A 22,320-nucleotide genomic window follows, 5' to 3' on the forward strand; every position below is an offset into this window, starting at 1 on the left:
GGGTGTGGAAGAATGTAACTTGAGATTGGAATTCAACAGGTGAAGGAACAGAACAACTCTGTTGGATAGGTCAACGTAGCTTACAAAAATTGTAAGGCCTTGTTTCTTCTTTTCAAAAGTAAATCTCTTTTTCCAAACAAGTTGTGTTGATTATTTCCTGAGCCACAAGATGGTGGATGGAGCTGTATTGAAGCTGGTTCAGGTTCCAATCAGGACGGATAAGGGCAGCAGGCCAGCAGAAATAAGTTGATGAACCTTTGGAACACCCTTTGGTCCACCTGAAATATGCAGTTCGGTATATTGACAGTGGGTTGCCTAATCTTTTATTTTTTTTATACAATGCACCATAAAAGTGAAAAACAAAGTGTATTGCACAAGCATTGCTGAAGAAATACCGCAGTTTGATGGTGCTTGGTTCTCAGGAAAACTTGAAATAGAATTGACTTTGCTACTTACACATACTCTGGTAAAGCAAGGGGTTTAATAAATATACTTGTGTTAGTTTGAGTTTAAAGGGAGTAAAGACCCTATTCACAGAAGCATCGTCATAGAACAAAGATGTAAAGACTTAGCAAGTCCATTGGTATTGGTCTACCGGTCCGTTGGTTATTATGCACAAGCTCAGCGGGGCATGGCATATATCTTGAACGGATGGGGTGAGCGCGTGGCTCCGATGATTCCTTCCGTGCTCAGCTCCACACCTTCCGGTGTTGAGAAGCTGAACTTCTGCATCAAATTCACGAAAAACAAGAAGAGTTCCATTCTGGCCAGGCTCTCCCCGAGACAAGCACGTTTACCTGGGGACAAACAAAACGTGGGAGAAGGACAGGGTGATATTTTAATTAATGTGTTCCTTAAATGAAGCATTCATGCTGCATCGCCCTTCCAAGGTTTCATCATGTCAAAATGCATGAATATAGATTATTGATGGAACTGAACCAGCACTTTGTATTTATGCACAATACTAGTTTTTATACAAATTCAAAATAAGTTGTATTGGCATGGGATACCAATGTTTACATTGTCAAAGCAGATGAATTGTGAAAAAGGCAAAAGAAAAATATGAATTAACTGAAATATAAACATATTTTTAGTGCCCTGTTGTGTTTGTCTTTGTGCAAAAGGTTGGTTTGTTAAGAGTTTTATGTTTAGGGGACTGTAGTGGAGTAAATGGTTATTGTTGTATTGTATTGGTCCTTATGTTTCTTGACACAGACCATTGTCTTTTGACGGTTTGACTGATAATGTGAACACACACACTGGAAGAAGGGCTGGATAACTCTGCATAACTTCTAAAGGCTTGTTCCTTGATAATAAAAGGGCCAAGTGGCAAGGGTTAGGGTTCATAAAATATTAAGGATGGCCTTGAAAGCCCTTTGAGACTGTAACTGTGATGAGGGCTATACAAATAAAATGATCTCGAGCCGATAATATGTAAGTAGTGCTAGGGAGGAGATTGAGAAAACTCTCTGGACGCTCTGCTAGTTAGGTGAGGTTTCCTGATCTCAAATATGACAACACTCTTATATAAAGATAGTCTTTTCTGAGATTCTGAGCCTCCCTCTGCCTATTATACCTCTACCTAGAGGGATATCATCTGCAGCTCTTGGCTGGGATTTGAGCTTGAATCACCTGCAGAGAAAGGCAGGAATGCGTCCCTCCGCACAAGCTTTCCGTCCGCATCCAGAAAGTGTGCAGGGTTGAAAATGTCTGGTGTCTCCCATTCAGTCTTATCAAACAGCACAGACGTCAGGTTGGGCATCAAAGTCGTACCCTGCATGTGCACACACACATACACATACACATACACATACACATACACACAAATACACACATAATTGATTCAGATCTATACATGCATTGGACAACTTCCAAGTCAACTTGATTTTCACCTCCTTGCACCTTTGGTATGAAGTATCCCGCGAGAGTTGTGTCCTTGGAAGCCCTTCTGAGCCCGTTGAGTGGGACAATGTTCCCCATCCTCTGGATCTCGTGGATGACGGCGTCTGTGTACGGCATGCTGGGTCTGTCTGCCATGCTGGGCTTTCGGGCCGGTCCGACAATTGTGTCTATCTCCAACTGGACTTTTTCTGCAGAGGGAAAGATCCAATACGACTTGTGAATTGAGATCAGGGCATATAGGGCCTAAGCCAGGGTTTGCAAATTAGTGAGGTTAATGTTTATGCATGATATGATGGAAGACAAACAGAATATTGGTTGCAACACACACACACACACACACACACACACACACACACACACACACACACACACACACACACACACACACACACACAGACACAGACAGACAGACAGACAGACAGACAGACAGACAGACAGACAGACAGACAGACAGACAGACAGACAGACAGACAGACAGACAGACAGACGGGATTCTCCCCTGGATGACTATTTTGTTAATATTGTTGCTTAAAAGCACAATTTTAACACTTAGATGCGGTTGTTACCTTTACAATTATAGTAATATACTGTATGATGGAAACTACTATTATTCATAGCTTTTGAAAAAAAAATCCATGTTTCAAATTTCTATAGTTTAATCTTGTTTAATTTCACACATGAGGAAAGGCACTTTTTATGAGAGAGTGGAAGGTACCCCTCAGCTGGGAGATGAACATTCTAGTACTACACCTGCCCCACATCTTGGGTATCTGGCACAAATTGTGTGAGGTCCTCACCCTGAATATGTGGGTTGTTTATCAGGTAAATGAGGGCCCACTGCAGAGTCTTGGATGTAGTCTCACTTCCAGCCAGGAAGAGGTCCAGACAACACAGAACAAGATTGTCTTCATCAAAACCCAGCTCAGGGGCTTCTCTGTGCTGCCATAGAGAAAGATGATGTTGAGCAACTTTCCTTGGAGTCCTGTGAAATTACTATTTTGTAACCATTTGACTATTTAACCCCTTTGAGGTTAATCACTTATTTTGCAAGAGAAACCCTAAATCCCACAATCACATGACCTATACAGACAAATTAAATAAACATGATTAAAAAAAGGTTACAAATGCACAGCCATGACCACATAATGGTTTATTGAATAATTTATTAAAATTTAGTAATAATATTTCATAGGATATAAATGTTTCCTGGAATTATTTAAATTGTACTAGGCCAGGGTGCTAGACCATGGCCTAAATCAAAACAGTCAGGTCAAGATCTGGCCTCACCTTCTTCATCTCGATGAGGAAAGCATCCATGTAGTCCCGGGGGTTGCTGGGGTCCATGTCCAGCTTGTGTCTCTCCAGCTCTCCGCGGATAAGAGTTTCCAGGGATCGGAAGTTGCTGAAGATCTCATTGTGGCGGCCAGGTAGGTGCTTCATCAGGGTAGGAAAGGCATCGTACAACTACAATGGGAGAGAGGCAGAGGGCTGGTCATGTCCTACAGTTGATCTGACATATGTCAATAGACTATAGATAACATATAAAGGGTGTATGACATGAAATTGTTTCAATCGGTTCCTGTTTTGCATTCATGTCTTTGATAATCTCTAGGATAAGAATACACCAGCAATTGGTTAGATGTCGGTCTATTTTTAAACTTAGTCAACCATTTGGTTAAAAATAAAAAATATAAAGTGGTGGCTTATGTCCTACGTGAGCCCAGATAGAACCTTCCAGATGGGCCAGTTCAATCAAGTTCTTCAGCATGGTCTGGAAGTTCTTGTCGTCGTACTCGAAACGTCTTCCAAACACCATCTGGCATATGATGTTGGCCACGGCATTGTTGAACAATTGTGCCGGGTTAAATGGCTCACCTGAAAATCAAATAAAACTATGGTTGTTTGTGATCTTTAGGAAAAGGTTCTCTGGGAACGGTCAGAAATGTTATATAAAACAAAATGAGAATAGAAGACTGCACTGACACATTCATCTATACGCTCATGACTAGACCATCACGATCTCGCCATGATCTCGCCAGTTCATGCCAGTTTCTTTCTGAGAATTTGTGTGGTTTGCCTCGACTCAGACCCTGTATTTTGCAGTCTTGCTGTCTCTCTGTCATCATCATCCACTTTCGCCATTATCCCGCCTATCCGGTTCCACAAATAATCTCATCCCCCTCATCAGTTCCCAGCAAGGGGAGAACTGCCACAACATTTAAAAACGTTTTGCTAGTATCTCTCTCTTTGTAACCATGTGTTACGTGGTAGTGCTGGGTCTTGTGCTGTTTTTGTTTGTTTTGCACTAATGTCTTGCTATTGCCTCCTGCACTCAATCATATCAATCACCTCCTGGAGGCGGAGCATTGTGGCTGCAGGTTGCCGTTTGGCTCGCCCTGATTGTTGGCGCCGCCCCCATGCATATAAAGCCAAGTGGAAGATGGCGGCTCTCTCGCTCTCTCATCTGAGCACAGACGCTGGCACACTTTTGTCAATATTGTTAAAGATATTATATTTCTTGTTGCTCTTGGTGGTTACTTACTGCACGTTCAGCTAAGAGCAAGAGTAGCTATATAGCTTCCACTATTTTATTTTGTCCGCTGTCGGTCACGGAAGTTAGATAATCTGAACCTCCCAGGCAGTTAGCGTGAGGTTTTTCCTTTGCATTTTTCCTTTTATGTTTGATAGGTTTGCTAGATCCATTGTTATCTTATATATTAGACAGATGGCATTGGATCCCCCAGTTTGTTTATTTTCTCATACGTTTAATAGGCACCATCTAAATATTACACCATTGAGAAAGACGTATTGGCCTTGCTATTGGCTTTGGAATATTTTGTTTACATTTATGTTTACGTTTTTGTTATCAATTTTGTATTGGCTATTGGGATTTAGGTCATTTATCAGTGTGTTGGCTCTCATCTTCCTTCCTCCTGTTTAATGCTGTGAAATGAAGTGAATGAATAAATCGACATGGATTGTGAACAATACAAAAAGTATGTTTTTTTTTCTGATTTACGCATAACCCTAGCCTAGTGAGACTATCTTGACACAAAGGTTTGCGTTTCACTAAGCATCACTCCGGCCGTTGTTGGGGAGTAATTGCTTTCCAAATATGGCCGCAGCCTTACATTATTCAAAAAGTTCCAGCCAATCAGGTCTTTACTCTTGACGAATCTGGTTGGAGGTAACGAAAACATATTGCAATCTGGAAAAAAGCGTTTCGATCAGATTTCTGTTAATCTTTTAACATTCTGATGTATATTTCCACAAACTTTTCTATGGCACCCCCACATTATTTTTATCCTCCCTGTTGGGAGAATAAAAGTGCTGGTTGGTCCTCATATTTTAAAATCTTTGGAAAACGCATTAAACAGGATTGAATCCAGCCGGACCGATGGCGATCTTGGTCTCATGAGGCCATCATTCCCTCTTTTTTATCCTCTTTGTGTTGGGGGTCCCCTCTGTCTGCTCCACTGGACCCACCTCTCATGCCCTCCATCTCCAGCTGCAGGTGATGGCTCTCTTCACAGATGCTGTCCTCCAGGCAGCTCCTCCCCAGTCCCAGGCTGCGTAGCGTGGCGATGGCAAACCGCCGCTGCCTCTTCCACAGCGGCCCATTGCTGAAGAAGAACCCCCCTGAGGGGAAGGAGACACCGGGGAGGAAGAGAATGCATCGATGTTAGGGAGGATATTGTTGCTTGTGAGGGCGTATGTGTGTATTTACACATAGTAGCATGATATTGAGGATGACCTACGTTTGTCAATTTGGTGTGTGTGTGTGTGTGTGTGTGTGTGCTTACAGTAGAATGATGGGAGTAGGGGTGTGTGTGTGTGTGTGTGTGTGTGTGTGTGTGTGTGTGTGTGTGTGTGTGTGTGTGTGTGTGTGTGTGTGTGTGTGTGTGTGTGTGTGTGTGTGTGTTTGTGTGTGTGTGTGTGTGTTCGTGCAATAGAATGGTTGGGGGAGTGCAATCATGCATGTGTGTAAGGGGGGCATGCATGAGTATTTGTGTGTGTGTGTGTGTGTGTGTGTGTGTGTGTGTGTGTGTGTGTGTGTGTGTGTGTGTGTGTGAGAGTGAGTATGGCTTATGTTCTTACCTATGTTCTCTGAGTACAACCTGGTAGCCATAGGGCTGTACGGTCGATCCACAAAGATGTCTGCCTGCGTCACGATGGCTTCCTTCACCATCTTGTACCCGGACACAAACACTGTCTTGTCTCTCCCCAGACGCATGCTGAACACATTCCCATGAACAACGGCCATCTGAGGAGGTAGGATTAGAGCATAAGGTGTCTGTTGTTGACCAGCATGTGACAGCAATAACACGCATGACTCACAGCTCATTGTTTCTGGAAAAACAAGTTCAGCTGGCAAAAAAAAAATAGCTTGAATAAAACTTTAGCTTATAAAGATTGCTTTTACATAAAAAAATCTAACTTATATAACTATATGTTCTTTAGCGTGTGGTTCAATTTGTAACTCTTTTGAATAGCTATTACTATCATGTTATACCAAATCACAGATTTCGTACTGAACAATATTCAGCATGAGTGCTGTTTTTCACGTGTTTACCTCCAGGTTGAATGGAACAGTACACTGACGTAGGGTAAAAATAAGCCTACCTTGGTTAGGTAAATGTGAGGTTGCCTGGGGTCAATGTTGAAAACGTTGCCCACCAACGGGAGAGCTAGAGGTCCTGGAGGATAGTTGGGGGGGTTTCTGTTCTTCAGTAGATCCATCATCAGTAGAGTAATGAAGGTGAGGAGCAGGACCCCACTGAGGTTGAGACCCACAAACACATCCTGGAGCCACATTGTGAGTGGAAACAGGCAGGAGACGGCCACTGAGAGGTTGGTATGTGTCTCTCTTCGTGTCTCTGTCACTCTCTCACAGACACATACCCACAAAAGAGGGAGTGATGGGGGGAGGAAACACATCCTAAAATATACGGATTCACAGAATATGACCATTTTCAATCACAATCGTATCGTATTAGTTTGGCTGTCAGACATAGTGGGCAGAAATGAATAATGTGGAGAGGAAGGATTTTGTATATAATGTAGCTCTGAAACAAAGACTTTGAGCATGTCAGTCATTACCACTTCCCTATATTTTCCCAAGACATAAGCATAGGCGATATATCACGATATATGCACAGGCGATATTGTCGCGTTCTTTAAGGAAAGGTACTCGAATCAGGATCGCTTTTAACTGACTTTATTTGGTAAAGTTTCGGTATGGTAACTATGAAGCAAAAGGAGGGGAATTGTATATACGCGCGTGCACACACACGCACACGAACAAGTAAAGACTTTTAACGGCTCCACCATCGGTACACGCGCAGGTAAGAACACACGCATGCGCACACACCAATGCGACAGTCGCCCAGGTAAGACGTTATGTTTTTAAACACGTCGACAAACTTTGTCAGGTAACATGTTCTGTCTATAGACTGTAGAAATAGCGATAAAATAAGGGAAGAGGCAATTTCTCACCTCGACAAGCAACAGCGGGTCGTTCATTTTGTCATATAAAAACCGTAAAAAATATAAAAAGCGTTAAATTCAAACATCGCACCGACCAGCATATCAACACAGAAGTCACGTGATTCTTAAAGAGACAGTGGCCCTATAACACAGAACGAAAACATGTCAATAACACAGTATGGTGAATTATGTACACCACAAGACTACACTTTGTTTCTCAAATGTAATATTACTCCTCCTTGAGCCTCCCCAAATGTCTTACGATATTGATATCACCCCCACCCCCCTATGGACTGTTTTAGATGTTTTATTTTTATTATATTTTGTGTGTATGCTACGTGTGACTGTAGGCTACTGCTGCCTGTCTTGGCATGGACACTGGAAGAGGTGTTTAATCACATGATGATTATTATTTTTCAATTAACCAATAGTAGTTGCCTTGCATTTTAAAATTTCAATGCACTTTTCAGCCCTGAATAACAGTAAAAGCTATTTAATAATTGATTTGCATGCATTGTATACTACACTTTCCATTGAACAATTACCCCTGTTAACATAAATCGAGACATTTTATAATATAATCAAATGCTCACACACTAGCTGCTTTCAGACACACGTGTACATTCTGATATTCTCCTTACGGCCCGTAGGCCTATGTGTGAACAAAATATCCTGACAACCTATCCTGAAAATCTCCGGAATAATACTACCCCTGAGGTAGTATTTTCTCTGTAGGAAATGTAAATTACCTTATATGTGAATGAGGAGTAGAAAGTCGGTATTTCTCACACCACTTCAGTGGGCGTTTTGATGACAAATGATAATCAGCCTGTTAGCTTTTGTTCGCTGAATGGTTAAAAAATATTAAAATGTCAGCACTGCTTTAAAGAGTCATTTGTGGTGATCGAATGTTTTACGTTGTAAAATTATAGGCAAAATGTTATTATATTATGCCTCAGAGATTTGTTACATTATCGACTGGGGTTTCCACATTATTATTATCAAAATTGTATTATCACTTTATTGTAATCTTACTACCATGCACATGCATGGATTTGCCTGCACTGTGCTATATGTGCACAAACTCGGACACACATCTGTCTTAACCTTTGTTCTACTTTCAAGCGGTCGGGCTAGAGCAGGTGCATAAGCAATGGCGTTGTTCTATGAAATATTAGCCCTGGAGTGGATGGACACCAAATGTGTATTTATATTCGTCTTGGTTTTCCTGCTCCTTGCTGATTATTTAAAGTACAGAGTCCCGGCTGATTTTCCTCCGGGACCCTGGGCTATCCCTTTCATTGGGGACGTCCACCGAATCAACCCCAGCCATATACATCTGCAGTTTGACAAGGTATGTGTGTTGCACGAATCTGAGCTAAATCTGTTAAACGTAGAGTGGGGTTTAGTAGTGTGTCCGTAGCAGTGCTTAAACATCAACCGAGCTGTTAAAACTTTGGTAGTCAATTAGTCAGTAACGTTAGTTATTCATTTGTATTCCTAAACGGAGAGGGTCATTGAGCCTGATCTCGGTCCACCACCACGTGAATTCCACTGCGGTCAAGTGAGCCGCTATTCGTTCATCCGCGGTTAATCCAGCCGTCACACAACATCTTCGTGCGTCTTTACTCTAAACAGCCTTTGGGTGCTATCTCGCAACGTTTTCAAAATAAAACCCTTCACCTACGTGTGTAGATATATAGAACACTAGCTGTCTTACGGCGGCGTCTAGAACGTCCGCACTTGTTGCCATCTTGCCAGTCAGCTGCTCACCCATAACATTGTGTTGGTAGTGGTAGCCTACATGTAGGCCTACTTTTTAAATAACCATAACTTGCTACATTTTCAACCGGTTTACAAACGGTTTGGTTTCTTACAAAGAAATAACCACGTTATTAACGTGGTTATAATATTGTACCTATTTTAGAACATTATTCCATTTTTTTTAAGGATCTAACATAATTATTCATCAGTATCAAATATGCAGTGCCGTAACTACATCTCTGACGTTTAGAACAAAACAAACCGTTTGAAAATGTAGCAAGGTGGTTATAGTTAATTAAAAAGTACATGTACCACTACCAACACAGTGTTATGGTTGAGCAGCTGACTGTGGCAAGTTGGCCGCCAGTGCGGACGTTCGACTCCATTGGCCAGCAGAATATGCATGTGTAAGTTTTTCAAATGATATTTTCTCTAAATCTATACAGTAAAATCACATGGTTCCTTGTGTACAAGTAGTCAGTATGACAGTTAGTATGGTCATATCAGTCAGTGCCTGAACTTACGTGAAATTCGGTCTATAGCTCACTTCAAAGTGCTGACATAATGCAATTTTGCCAAGGCGAGAATATGCATGTATACGTTTTTCAAATGAAATGTTCTCTAAATCTATACAGTAAAATCACATGGTTCCTTGTGTACAAGTAGTCAGTACGACAGTTAGTATGGTCATATAAGTCAGTGCCTGAACTTATGTGAAATTCGGTCTATAGCCCACCTCAAAGTGCTGACATAATGCAATTTTGCAAAGGCGAGAATATGCACATGTACGTTTTTCAACTGAAATTTTCTCAAAATCTATACAGTAAAATCACATGGTTCCTTGTGTACAAGTAGTCAGTACGACAGTTAGTATGGTCATATCAGTCAGTGCCTGAACTTATGTGAAATTCGGTCTATAGCTCACTTCAAATTGCTGACATAATGCGATTTTGCAAAGGATCAAGCATCAATAACATTTATTTAGCTGCATTTCAAAAACAAAGCATTTCAGAAGCCTTTAACTTATCAGGCAAACAATATCCTTAAGGGCAGAACATTAAAATAACAACTGGGTAGTCTTGCGCCAACAGGCAGGCTTAAAAGATTGCCAAACATGAAAATAGATAGGCATGGGAAGAAGAGAGAGCATGAGAAGAAAATGTATTAATTCATTTACAGGAGTAATCGGCGGGGTTTGCTCTTAAAAATGTCAATGATTTCATCGAAGTCGAGAGTTACTGTAAGCTCTCTCTCAAATGTCAACAGACAGAGGGACATAAGGCGAGTTGTGAGCATGTCGCTCCTATTGGCCGTTTTAATTCGGTTGACACTGGAAAAGACGCGTTCAACTGAACAGGATGTCATTGGCAGTGTAATCAGAGCTTTTAAGAAGGCATGGATATTCGGGATAACGTCCTCATTGCATGGGCCTGGGAGATTTCTTGAGCGGGAGGGCAAACTGAGTACATCCCAGTTCTTGACATCATGATCCTCCATCATCTTATTTGTTGTTGCCAACATGTTTAAGAACGCAGAGTCACCTGAGCGAATGTCTGTCAGTTCTTGTTTGAGGTTCTCAATCAAATCAATTGTGTCTGTCACTGATGCGGTGATGGACTGAGGCTTTTAGACGTGAAGTCTGATTTACTGAACAACTGCTTGAAAAGTAGGCTACAAGGAGGAAGTTTAACTTTTTTGTTCTGATCTGCTGAAGGAGTGACTGTGCCTCAATTTCACTCTGCCCCCTCTCTTCCGCGTACTGTGCCAGCAACTCAACGATAACATCATACAGAATGAAAACCTTTGTCACAGCGGCCGATCTTGAATCCCACCTGGTGTCACACCCGCGCTCCAATTCCAATAACCTATGATCGGGTCGCATCTCTCTTTGCACGTTAAGAAAACGGGCATGACGTTCGCTGCCGCACATGAAGTTGTGCAAGGTGTTGAGAGAGTCAAAGAAAGTTGAGGCATCCAGCGATGTCCGGGCCACAGCTGACAGGACGAGGTTTAACCTATGCGAATGACATTGCACGTAGACAGCATTTTCAAAGGTGCCTTTAAGGATGGCTTGGACACCCCCCTTATGCCCAGACATCACCGATGCACCATCAAGCCCAAAACCGACGTAAAGGCTTGGGTCTAGTCCAAAAGGTGCGACAACTTCCAATATTTTCTGTGCTATCGCAACAGCAGTCATGTTGTCTGTGTCTACGAGGCCAATGTATTCTTCCATGCAATACACTTGCAACAGCCAACAGCGCGTTCTCGCACAGTCCCCATGTGAACATACCGTAAGCAAACGGCGACCAGCTGCTTTTTAGATACATCCTTACACTCGTCTGCTAAAATAGCATAGAAAGATCCCTCATGCAGTTCACGTTTAATCCGTCGCAACAGGAGAGTGCACGCAGCATCCAACAGGTCATTTTGAATTTCGTGACTGACCATCTTTGCATTGCTAGGGCTGCATCTAGTCGCTCTTGAGTTGCTTTGTCATGCCTGCAGACAAGTCTATAAAATTCAAGGAAATTACCTGGGTTTTTGAGCTCATCATTCTCTCGGTTGCCACGCAGGGGTACTTCTTGTTTGGCACAAGTGATAAGAACGTCGAGAATGACTTTGATGTGCTCCCGATTCCTCTCTATTATTTCACCCTGTCTTCCATCTGTGTTGTTGAGTTGATGGATGACAGAGCCACGCTCAGACATTGACAGCCTGTAATTGTTAAATGTATCCAATGCAAACGTGTGCGATTTGCTATTTTGGTGCTTTAAACCAACGTGATTGAGGTGCCTCCAGTCCCGGTATCCAATCTGGCTAAACTTCTCCTCCCTGCCCCGCTCACCAAAGTGCCTGCACATCTTACAGAAGACTGCATCCATCTTAATGCTGTACTCAAGGAAATTGTATCTGCTATACCAGTTTTTGGAGAAACTCCTTGCTTTGTCACCCATCACTGTGACTGGATACTTAAGCACTGGTTGAGTTGCGGGCTCATCCACCGGAGACAGATCCACAGGGCTATCATCCACTTGCGGGTCAGAGGCAGAGGCAGAGGCGATAGAATCGGCGCTGGTCGCGCTAGCATCCTGGGGTGCCAGAGAGGAAGATGTCGGTGTTGTGGATCTCAGCTCTCCTTCATCTCCTGGCGCTGGTGGTTGCAGTGATGACTCCGAGACCGTTCGTGTACGTTTAAGGTACCTAAACAATGACGGCTGCAACATTGTCCTTTACTGGAATGATGTTTACACTTTCAGATCACTTCACTTGGAGGCTTTAGCTAGTGTGTCTGTAACTGTCTGCTGAACTCGTGCCGAAACATCAACCTAGACTTAACCACTTTTCTTCTTTTATTTAAAAATACATATTTAGACAATTTTTACACAAATTTTTATATTACCATTCGTAGTGTTGATTAGCAGCGAAATAGTCTGCGTAAGACGTTTACGTTGCTTAGCAACCGAATACGCTGGGTGGGGTTGACCCGCATGAATACTTGCGGAGTGATATCAAAGACGTGATTCAGAGGCAAAAACACTTCCCTTGACACTTTCGTTCCACAGCATTGAAAAGAGCCGTGCAATAAATATAATATATAGGCCTACTATTTTTTTTTCTTTTTTTTTAAGAAAAGTTTTGGGTGGGCCTGTTGAACAATGGGTGGGCCTGGGTCCGTCAGGCCCACCCATAACGCCGTGCCTGGTAGGCCTACTGACTACTTGTACACAAGGAACCATTTGATTTTACTGTATCGATTTTGAGAAAATGTCATTTGAAAGACGTACACATGCATATTCTCGCCTTTGCAAATTGCATTATGTCAGCACTTTGAGGTGAGCTATAGACCGAATTTCACATAAGTTCAGGCACTGACTGATTTGACCATACTAGCTTTTGTACTGACTACTTGTACACAAGGAACCAATTGATTTTACTGTATAGATTTTGAGAAAATGTCATTTGAAAAACGTACACGTGCATATTCTGCTGGCCAATGGAGTCGAAGGTCCGCACTGGCGGCCAACTTGCCACAGTCAGCTGCTCACCCATAACACTGTGTTGACTTGGTAGTGGTACATCATGTACTTTTTAAATAACCATAACCAACTTGCTACATTTTCAAACGGTTTGCTTTGCTATAAACGGCAGCTGTAGTTACGGCACTGCATACTTGATACTGATGAATAATTATGTTAGATTCTAAAAAAATTGAATAATGTTCTAAAATAGGTACAATATTATAACCACGTTAATAACGTTTGTAAGAAACCAAACCGTTGGTTAACCGGTTGAAAATGTATCAAGTTATGGTTATTTAAAAAGTACATGTACCACTACCAACACAATGTTATGGGTGAGCAGCTGACCCAAGTGCGGACGTTCTAGACGCCGCCGTAAGACAGCTGGTGTTCTATATATTGCAGAGTTCTTCAAGGAAAGTGATCGAATCCAAAGGAATAGCTTTAAAGAGACTTTATTTGTATAAAGTATTTTCGGTATGGTAAACTGATACTCTGAAGCAAAGAGAGATTGAAGATGTATTCTAAGCACGTGCGAATATTCTCCTAGCTGATCAAAAACATAAACCCATCTATGTCTAATCGCTGCCGAGAGAGTTCTGAGGACAATGTGGATCTGTAGGCTGCTATGGTCTGATCAGCGCGGTCCGGAAGTAGTGGGGGGAGCCGATGTGAGATAACCCTCGGCTTTTCTCGCCTGGTCTGTGGTGCTGCCTTCTGTGGCTAAAGTATTTATTACAGCCTTCAGTAAGGTCTTGCTCCCCTTGTGGCTATGTATGGTATTTACGGCTTATATGTTTGGTCCTGCTTCATTGGGTCTATGTGTGGGTAGTTTAGATTCTTAAAATACGTAATAATATCTACACACGTAGGTGAAGTGTTTTATTTTGAAAACGTTGCGAGATACCACACAAAGGCTGTTTAGAGTAAAGGCGCACAAAGATTTTGTGTGACGGCTGGCTTAACCGCGGATGAACGAATGGCGGCTCGCTTGACCGCAGTCGAATACTGGTCCCTTTACTTCCTCTGGACGCCAGTTAACACTTAACAGCATAGGATCACAGTCCCCGCAGAAAGTCATTCACATAATACAATAGAAAAGAACAACAACTACAACAACAAGGATAACCAATTTGGAATGTTGAAGAAGAATTTGACTAAGTAATATCCTAACCATGGAATGCAAACGGATACCCCTCTATCAAGAAGCCAATGTTATTGAATGTCCAGCCCTCTCTTTCTGTCGCCAACAATTCCCCGTCCTGGTCCGTGTTCTCCGTGGGGAGGGCCTGGGAGGGTTATGTTTTGATCAACGTAGGCTTCGAAATACGTTTGAAGTAGAACAATTAAGCAATGGCATACGGATTTGAACACACACATAATCATGTCGAACAGGGATCCTATCCCTGGACTTTAATGACATCTCCATTTTCTATTTTAGTTTGCTGAGAAATATGGACCCATTTTTAGTCTTCGAATGATGGGTGGAAGGGTCGTGGTTGTCAACGGATACAAGCTTGTGAGGGAAGCCTTGGTCGAGAAAGGCGAAGACTATGTGGATCGCCCAAGTATACCATTGTTTGAAGAGGTCATTGGAAATAAAGGTATTGTGCTTGCATGTCTTAAAAACATCCCAAAATTACACTTAATCAGTAGACACCTTTTTTTATCCAGAGGGAGAGACTGGCAACAATCAATCGCTTTTTGGAGATTGAGAAGGGCTTTACTATTCTATTCTCTTCTATCTGTATGGGTCTTCAAGTAAAAATACCAAATTTCTATGAAGTGTTTCCCCCAGCACTGTATGGTTAAGCCTGCCTCCTTAACAACAAAAGGGCCCCGCCTTGACTACCAATGAATTTAGATTTTTTCAGATATTTTTAAATTATTATGCATTAATAAAGTACAAAACTTGTAGGGAAAGAAAACATACTTCCATCAGGTACTAAAAATAAAGATAAATAATGCATTGGTAATACTGTGCACAAAACAATAGTCGTGCCATCAAGCTTTTTGAATGGAATTGAAACGGCGGCAACTGGTGGTTGTAATATTGCGAACTGAAACCCCCTCAGCCCCCCCCCCGCGCTCTTCGACCACCTTCACTAAGACATTTCCTGGGGGAAACACTGCTATGCTTTACTCTAAGTCCCACTTTTTTTTTATTTATTATATGTGCCTTATTGTGCTGTTTTGTATAGTTCTCTGTTAAATGAACAAAATCTATAATGAATAAAAAGAAAAGCTAACCGAGTTGCAAATATCAGAAATGACTTCATAACCATCAACTATCACAGCTTTGTTTGTGGAATCTCCCTGCTGTTTATAATAATAACAGTACAGTAACTAATCCTAACCCTAACCCTAACCCAAACCCTAACCCTAGAGCTTAAACTATCAAACTAATAAATCACTTAACCAGGTCCCTGATGTTTTATATTTCCAACAGGTCTGGTGTTGTCAAATGGTTACCAATGGAGGAAGCAGAGGAGGTTTGCCCTGCACACACTCAGAAACTTTGGATTGGGTAAAATGAGTCTGGAACCGTCCATCCAGCAGGAGTGCCAGTACCTGACTGAGGTCTTTGCTCAGCAGAAAGGTAGGCCTACTGGAGTGCTTTCATACCTTCTATAGAGGTAGGTGGTTATAGGTCATAGAAGTGTCGATTGAGTAAATGTGCAATTTTTGGTTTAAAAAGCAACCTAGGACGCAACCCCCATAGCACTTATAATAAGATTCTCACCGTCTTAGGAGCCCCTTTCGATCCTAAAATGGCACTGAACAAGGCATCATCCAATATCATCTGCTGTTTGGTGTTTGGGAAACACTTTGAGTACACTGACAAGAAGCATCAGACTATGATTGAGAACCTCAGTGAGGTGTTTTACCTTGAAGGACAAACATCGGCACAGGTAAGTCCTTTACCAATACAAGTCCAGTATTATTATTTGAAGTTATTGAATTGATATACATTCTGAAGGTATTTTAGCCTATATTAACCTTAACCATGGACTACAGAATTAATCTTTCCAGCAGTATCAGTCAATGAGGTGCATATGTGATGCTGGAGATCTTTGTATGCTGTGTTTATTGCATCTTTCAGTTGTCATGATCTGTCATCGGAATAACCAGCATGTTGTCAATTAAGATGGGTACACAGATCATATAATAGCCACTGGATGATTGACAACAATAGAGTACATAATATGCTATACCAGAATGACCGTACATGAAATGGATGTATTGGACGCAGGTTTGAGTTGAAGTTTTCCTGTCTAAATAGACCTTTATGTTCTCTGTAGGTGTTCAACATGGTTCCATGGCTGATGAGACATATCCCCGGACCTCACCAGAAGATATTTTCTCTGATGCGTTCAATTATGTCCTTTACTGAAGAGCAGATCAAAGAGCACAGAGTGGATCATGACCCCTCATCACCCAGAGACTATATCGACTGCTTCCTCACAGAAATGGACAAGGTACGTCTGTACCTGTGGTGGTTAATGTTTCACACAGCTGCCCTGCAGACCGTTTGATTTCCCACTATAATTTCAATATAACATAATCTATTATTGATATAATTTTGGTGTTTCTCTGCTGTGTGTTCCTGTGTTCTTGGTAGAATGAAGATTCCATATCCGGATTTGATATAGAAAACCTGTGTGTTTGTACACTGGACCTATTTGCTGCTGGGACTGAAACCACCACCACCACTTTGCACTGGGGACTGCTATTCATGTCCTACTACCCTGACATACAAAGTAAGGGAGAATCTTTGCATTGCATTCATTGTGTGACCATTAGGTGACCAGATTGTGTTGAATTTTAAATCTTTAACTATGCATTTTGGAAGTTTGCTTACATCCACACAATATTACAGCTCCAAATGAATCCATGTAATGATGTATTGATTGGGGTAGGGGGAATCTCTTTGGGGTCATCAGATGGGTAGCTGCCTAAAAAATCCCGGAGGTCTCAATAGTTACTCCAGCCATCCCATCTGTTTTTCACTTTACCAATAGCAGTGGGAAGAGGTTTTCAACAAGTGGGTCTGTTCAAAGGACAGGGGGGCACTTTTCATTCATTTATCAATTGAATACAATGTGGATGCTGCAGAATAGGTCAGAACACACAGGTTGCCTTATCTGAGGTTAAACGAAACCAAACAACCTACACGCAAGAACAATTATCACTAAAATAGGTATTATAAACTTGTATTACAAAATATAAATAATAATGATTAAATGAAAAAAAGTTCCTCCATCTTCTCCAGGGGATGCAGCAGCCCCCACATTTATCCCTTTACTGGTCATGTTGATTTATGGTGATCTTGAGCTCAATAAGGGCACCTTCTATTAGGCAGTGCCTGTTGTTTTGTCCCAGCCCAGGTTCCATGATGCTCAAACATCCCTCCCTTTCAGTAGTCTGATGGAAGGCGTGGCTACAAAGCCTCTGCAGCCAACCTCCACAGAGGGTTATCAATAGGGGTGGGTAAAAAAATCGATACGGCAATATATCGCGATACTTTGCTGGCCGATAAAATATCGATTTGTTCAACTCCAAATATCGATACTTTGTTGTTAAAGGGGTAGTTCGGAATTTTGGACATAGGGCCTGATTCCGAAGTGAGCATTGGTGTTCTATATCACTGGAGACAGTTTTCAACACATTTCATTCAGTCCTTCTAGTTGCAGAGTTCGCTCGTGCTAGGCTAGCTCACGTCAACGGGCAAAATATAACCAACCTTGCATTGCATTGCATTTTGAGGGAATTGCGGGGTCTCAGCAGCAGTGTTAATATTCCTGTACGTAGGCTACGGCAGCGACGGACTGATACCTAGGTTACCTGCCGCTGTCATTGCTACAAACGCAGAGTACAGTGAACGAAGGAATTCTACAAGCGTATTAAATTAACAAGATATGGCCACGTTAGGAGGAGTGAGCGATGCATCTGCTTTTGAAGACGATTATGAGGAATGTGTTGTATCCAACGAACCGTACATGTACGAGCCGGTGTTTTGATGTCAAAGCCAGCAGCAACAAGCCACAGTTGAGTCCTTTCTGGATCTCGCACTGGAAATTGGTGGAAACTTTGTGGTGCCCATCTGTACCGTTTATTTCTACAATTTCTAAAAGCACACTGAACCATCATGTTGCCTAGTCGTTCAATTGCGCTTCTGTCCCACGCTTCTCTGTTTACGTTCTTCTGTCGTGATTCGGTTACAAACCTAACCAGCGCATAGTAGAATCCCGCTTCTGCTGAGAAAGTAGTCCCTCGATGATTCATGCGATGCAAGGTTAGTTTTATTTCTAACATTATTCTATCAACACAGACATTTAAATCTATAGTCTGTCTAACTTTAGAGCCACGTTACAAGATACCACAACGAGGGGTACATGGTAGACACAGCTGTACCCGCGATGTATGAAGAGGTGCAGAAAGCGGTTAAAACATCCCTTGGCGCTGCGCAACGAGTTGCATTGACCTGCGACGGATGGACCTCCAGAGCCACACAGTCGTATGTGACCATAACGTCCCACTACATCTCCGACCACTGGGAAATGGTTACGCATGTTTTGCAAACGAGGGCAATGCATGAGAGCCACACCGGCAGTAACATCGCGGATTTGCTGAAGAGGGCCGTGGACGAATGGGGCATTCAGGATAAGGAGCCAGCCATTGTCACCGACAACGCCAGAGACATGACCAGCACAGCAGAGCTAGTCGGTATGCCGCATTTTAAATGCTTCGCGCATACACTAAATTTGTCTTCTCAGCGCGCACTGAAGTTGCCAGCAGTCCAGTTTACTTTATTATTTATTTTGATTAGAGGAACAAAAGGGCTATTCTGCACTTTATTTTCTTATACTTTTTTACTGCATGCACATAGGTATTTTATTTTCATTTGAACTTCAGTTCAGATTTCATACTGTGAAAAACTACTGTGCACTTTATTTCAGTTTTCAGCTCAGTGTTTCAGCTGTAAGAAATAAAACAAATATTGTTAATGTTTCATTCATTGAAATAAAAAATAGCTGTTATGAATGAAATGGTTTTGACTCAATTTGTCCTCTGATCAATATAATCTGAAATACATAAACACTTTAAATCGCAATATCGTGATATGTATCGTATCGTGACCCAAGTATCGGGATACGTATCGTATCGTGAGGTTCATGCCAATACACACCCCTAGTTATCAAGCAAATTTGCACTGCCTTGGCCACTAGATCCGAATATTTCAGCCTTTTGCTTTTTGTAGGCTCCTCAGACTGGAGCCTCTCATGGCAGAGGTAGCTTGGTAGATTGGATGTGATGATCTTGGTTGTTATGATCCAGGGCTGTGTCCAGTAGGCTTTCTTTCTTACAGCTGGCCTAGTCTTGTATTCTGCTGGCACAAGGCAGTAGTGTAACTTAATCTATATACATTTTGGAGGAGAGCATAGGCGGGAGCTCTCTTTCCTTTTGGTAAAACGTGTGATGCAAACGGAGGACCTGCTTGTGCCTCCAGGTCCTTGCCTCCAGTAAGGATGTGTCTTGGGCGCTTTCCCGCCGATAGTTGAGCAAACTCGATTCCATCTGGGGTGAAGTTGATACTTTGTTTGCTTTTACCTTTGGTTTGCTAAGCGTTTACACTAAACTTTACTCAAAGCCAACCACTTAAAGGTTGGGTATGGGATTTGCGAAACGCCAGCAGATTTTGAAAATACACAACTCAAATGGTCCTACCCCCTCTCCTTCAACGCTGACTCTGACTCCACCCATTCCAAGTACCTGGACGCGCAATCATGCACGAGCGCGAAAACAGATGCGCGAGAGCGAGCCAGGCTAGCGTAGGTTTTCGTTAAACAACATGGTACTACATTCAGCTGTAAGTTGCACCAGATATTCTAAACATTAAACGGTCACATAAATCATTACTATGATCATTACTATAAGCAGCGCCTAGGATTATTCTTGATTTCAGTTTTTCTCTTTCAGCGTTTTTATTATCAATTACTCTCTGAAAAAGAGTTTTCCTTCTCTTTGCTGGTGGTGGTGGTGGTGGTGGGGAATGTGGCGTCTTGTCTGCCATGGAAATTGTCTTCTACTGCTAGGTCCAAATGTGGATTAACTAGTTCCAGTAGCTACCGCAGGAAAACAACAAACAGGAGCTTGTTCTGGGTCACGAGCTCTGGGCCACGAGTACTGCACGAAGGGGTCGCGCGCGGGGCCCGGGGGAGGGGGAGTGCAGTACGACCGTTTGATTGACGTACTTACTGTCCAATGCAACTCGGTGGCTCTGGAAATCATTGGCTGGAGTTTTTCGAGCCCTGCCCGTTCCACAGATGATTGACTTGTTTAATATGTCAGTACTTCTAACTCAGTGGCTGTAAGTGGGTTATGATAAGGATTTCAAGTAATTTTGCAAAAATTGCCAAAAAAGCCAATTCCATACCCAACCTTTAAGCGTGATGCTCGTCTATTTGACAGAAAATCTGAGGGATCCCTCAACGTTCTCTTATTTCAGAAAATAATAATTGGCCAACTTTGTCTTTGTCTTTCATACATTTAAAAGGATCCTTGTCCCGATTAAATAACACTTTAACTGGCAGTGATATGTACTATTTTTTTATCATGCAGAGAAGGTCCAGGCTGAACTAGATACGGTAATTGGCACATCCAGGCAGCCCAGCTGGGCTGACAGAGAGAGCACTCCCTATATCAATGCCGTCATACAAGAGACTCAAAGGATGGGAAACATCTTACCTCTCAATGTTGTCCGTATGACTAACAGGGACACCCAACTTGGAAAGTACACCATCCAAAAGGTAGAAACCCATTCGAAGTCATTATTGGCCCGAACACACTTTTATTTTGAAAAGATCTCCTTATTGCCCTTATTACCCTAATTCCTCCAATAGGGTACCATGGTGATGGCCACCCTGAACTCTGTTCTTCATGATGAGTCTATGTGGGAAACGCCTGACTCCTTCAACCCTCAACACTTCCTGGACAAGAACGGCCAGGCTAGAAAGAGAGAGGCCTTCCTGCCCTTTTCAGCTGGTATGTATCTACTCCTATTGTAGCGTTGATGGGTCGGCAAAGGGCCACCTGCAACTTTAAATTTGTACAGTTTATTACTGTTGGCCAAGTTTGTTTGGGTAAATTCTTTGTGCGTGTGTGTGTGTGTGTGTGTGTGTGTGTGTGTGTGTGTGTGTGTGTGTGTGTGTGTGTGTGTGTGTGTGTGTGTGTGTGTGTGAGAGTGTGTGTGTCCTCATAGGGAAACGGGTGTGTCTTGGGGAACAGCTGGCCAGGATGGAGCTGTATCTTTTCTTCACCTCCCTCCTTCAGAGGTTTTCTTTCTCTGCCCCCCCTGGAGAAAAGCTCAGTCTGGACTACATATTAGGCACCACGCACTGTCCCAAGCCCTTTCGCCTTTGTGCCACAACACGTTGATGACAATATCCAAAGCTGCCCCATAATTATACCACTAGCATAACATCATAGCCAATATGTTATAATCAATTGCATTTTGCCATTCTGAGATTATAACACGATGAGAGCCAGAGAGACTTTTACTAATTGTGTTATAAAAGTCTAATGATTAAATGATGAATATATTTGCATGCTAATTTCCATCATTTTAACTTGCATTGATGATATGATTACATTTATTTCATTTGTTATTTACATTTTTGCAGTGTAACATTATGAAAAAGCCAAATAAAGTAACATAATTGACTAGGAAGATAATTACATTTCACCTGAGATGTGATTCTAGAAATGTGTTATCATGTTGACCCCTTTTAGTAAAATTACCTTCCTTTTATCGATTTTTTTTTTTCTCTCAGAAAGCCCATCCCTTGAATAAACAAACACATCATTTTAAATTGGTGATTGTTTGTTCGAATGATGTAAAACAATAAAGTAGATACACAAATCATTCACACTTGTTGTGGTCACTTGTGTTACATGTTGCAATTCCGGCTGTTGGAATATTTAACTGGAATGGCTTTTCTTCTGAACTTTTGATAATTATATGCATAAATCCGCTTTTTTTTTTTTTTTTTTTAAACAGCTATAATTTCTGAGTTACACAGCATTTTACAAGTGTCTGATGTTCTAGGCCTATACCTATGCATCCAATAAAGGTAAAGCATTA

At 42.0% G+C, this 22,320-nt stretch overlaps 2 protein-coding genes across 3 annotated transcripts; one reads left to right on the forward strand and one right to left on the reverse strand.

Moving 5' to 3' along the window:
• Positions 1 to 314: 314 nt before the first annotated feature.
• Positions 315 to 6,730, reverse strand: LOC130392871 (cytochrome P450 2J4-like). Its single transcript, XM_056603374.1, has 9 exons — positions 6,526 to 6,730; positions 6,001 to 6,166; positions 5,389 to 5,541; positions 3,617 to 3,777; positions 3,190 to 3,366; positions 2,700 to 2,841; positions 1,903 to 2,090; positions 1,633 to 1,774; positions 315 to 797 (listed from the first exon to the last, which is right to left on the reverse strand). The coding sequence occupies exons 1-9, from the start codon at positions 6,715 to 6,717 to the stop codon at positions 622 to 624; spliced, it is 1,497 nt and encodes a 498-aa protein (XP_056459349.1). The 5' UTR covers positions 6,718 to 6,730; the 3' UTR covers positions 315 to 621.
• A 1,753-nt stretch (positions 6,731 to 8,483) lies between these two features.
• On the forward strand, positions 8,484 to 22,120 carry LOC130392869 (cytochrome P450 2J4-like). 2 transcript variants are annotated; one of them, XM_056603372.1, is made up of 9 exons: positions 8,484 to 8,743; positions 14,617 to 14,779; positions 15,625 to 15,774; positions 15,927 to 16,087; positions 16,478 to 16,654; positions 16,798 to 16,936; positions 20,799 to 20,986; positions 21,080 to 21,221; positions 21,422 to 21,453. In XM_056603372.1, the coding sequence occupies exons 1-9, from the start codon at positions 8,543 to 8,545 to the stop codon at positions 21,436 to 21,438; spliced, it is 1,338 nt and encodes a 445-aa protein (XP_056459347.1). In that variant the 5' UTR covers positions 8,484 to 8,542; the 3' UTR covers positions 21,439 to 21,453. The 2 variants fall into 2 exon arrangements, with proteins under 2 accessions (XP_056459347.1, XP_056459346.1); XM_056603371.1 differs by having other exon boundaries at positions 8,485 to 8,743; positions 21,439 to 22,120.
• The last annotated feature ends 200 nt before the right edge of the window (positions 22,121 to 22,320 follow it).

Source organism: Gadus chalcogrammus, chromosome 12, assembly GCF_026213295.1.
Source record: "Gadus chalcogrammus isolate NIFS_2021 chromosome 12, NIFS_Gcha_1.0, whole genome shotgun sequence".
NCBI classification, from domain to species: Eukaryota; Metazoa; Chordata; class Actinopteri; order Gadiformes; family Gadidae; genus Gadus; species Gadus chalcogrammus.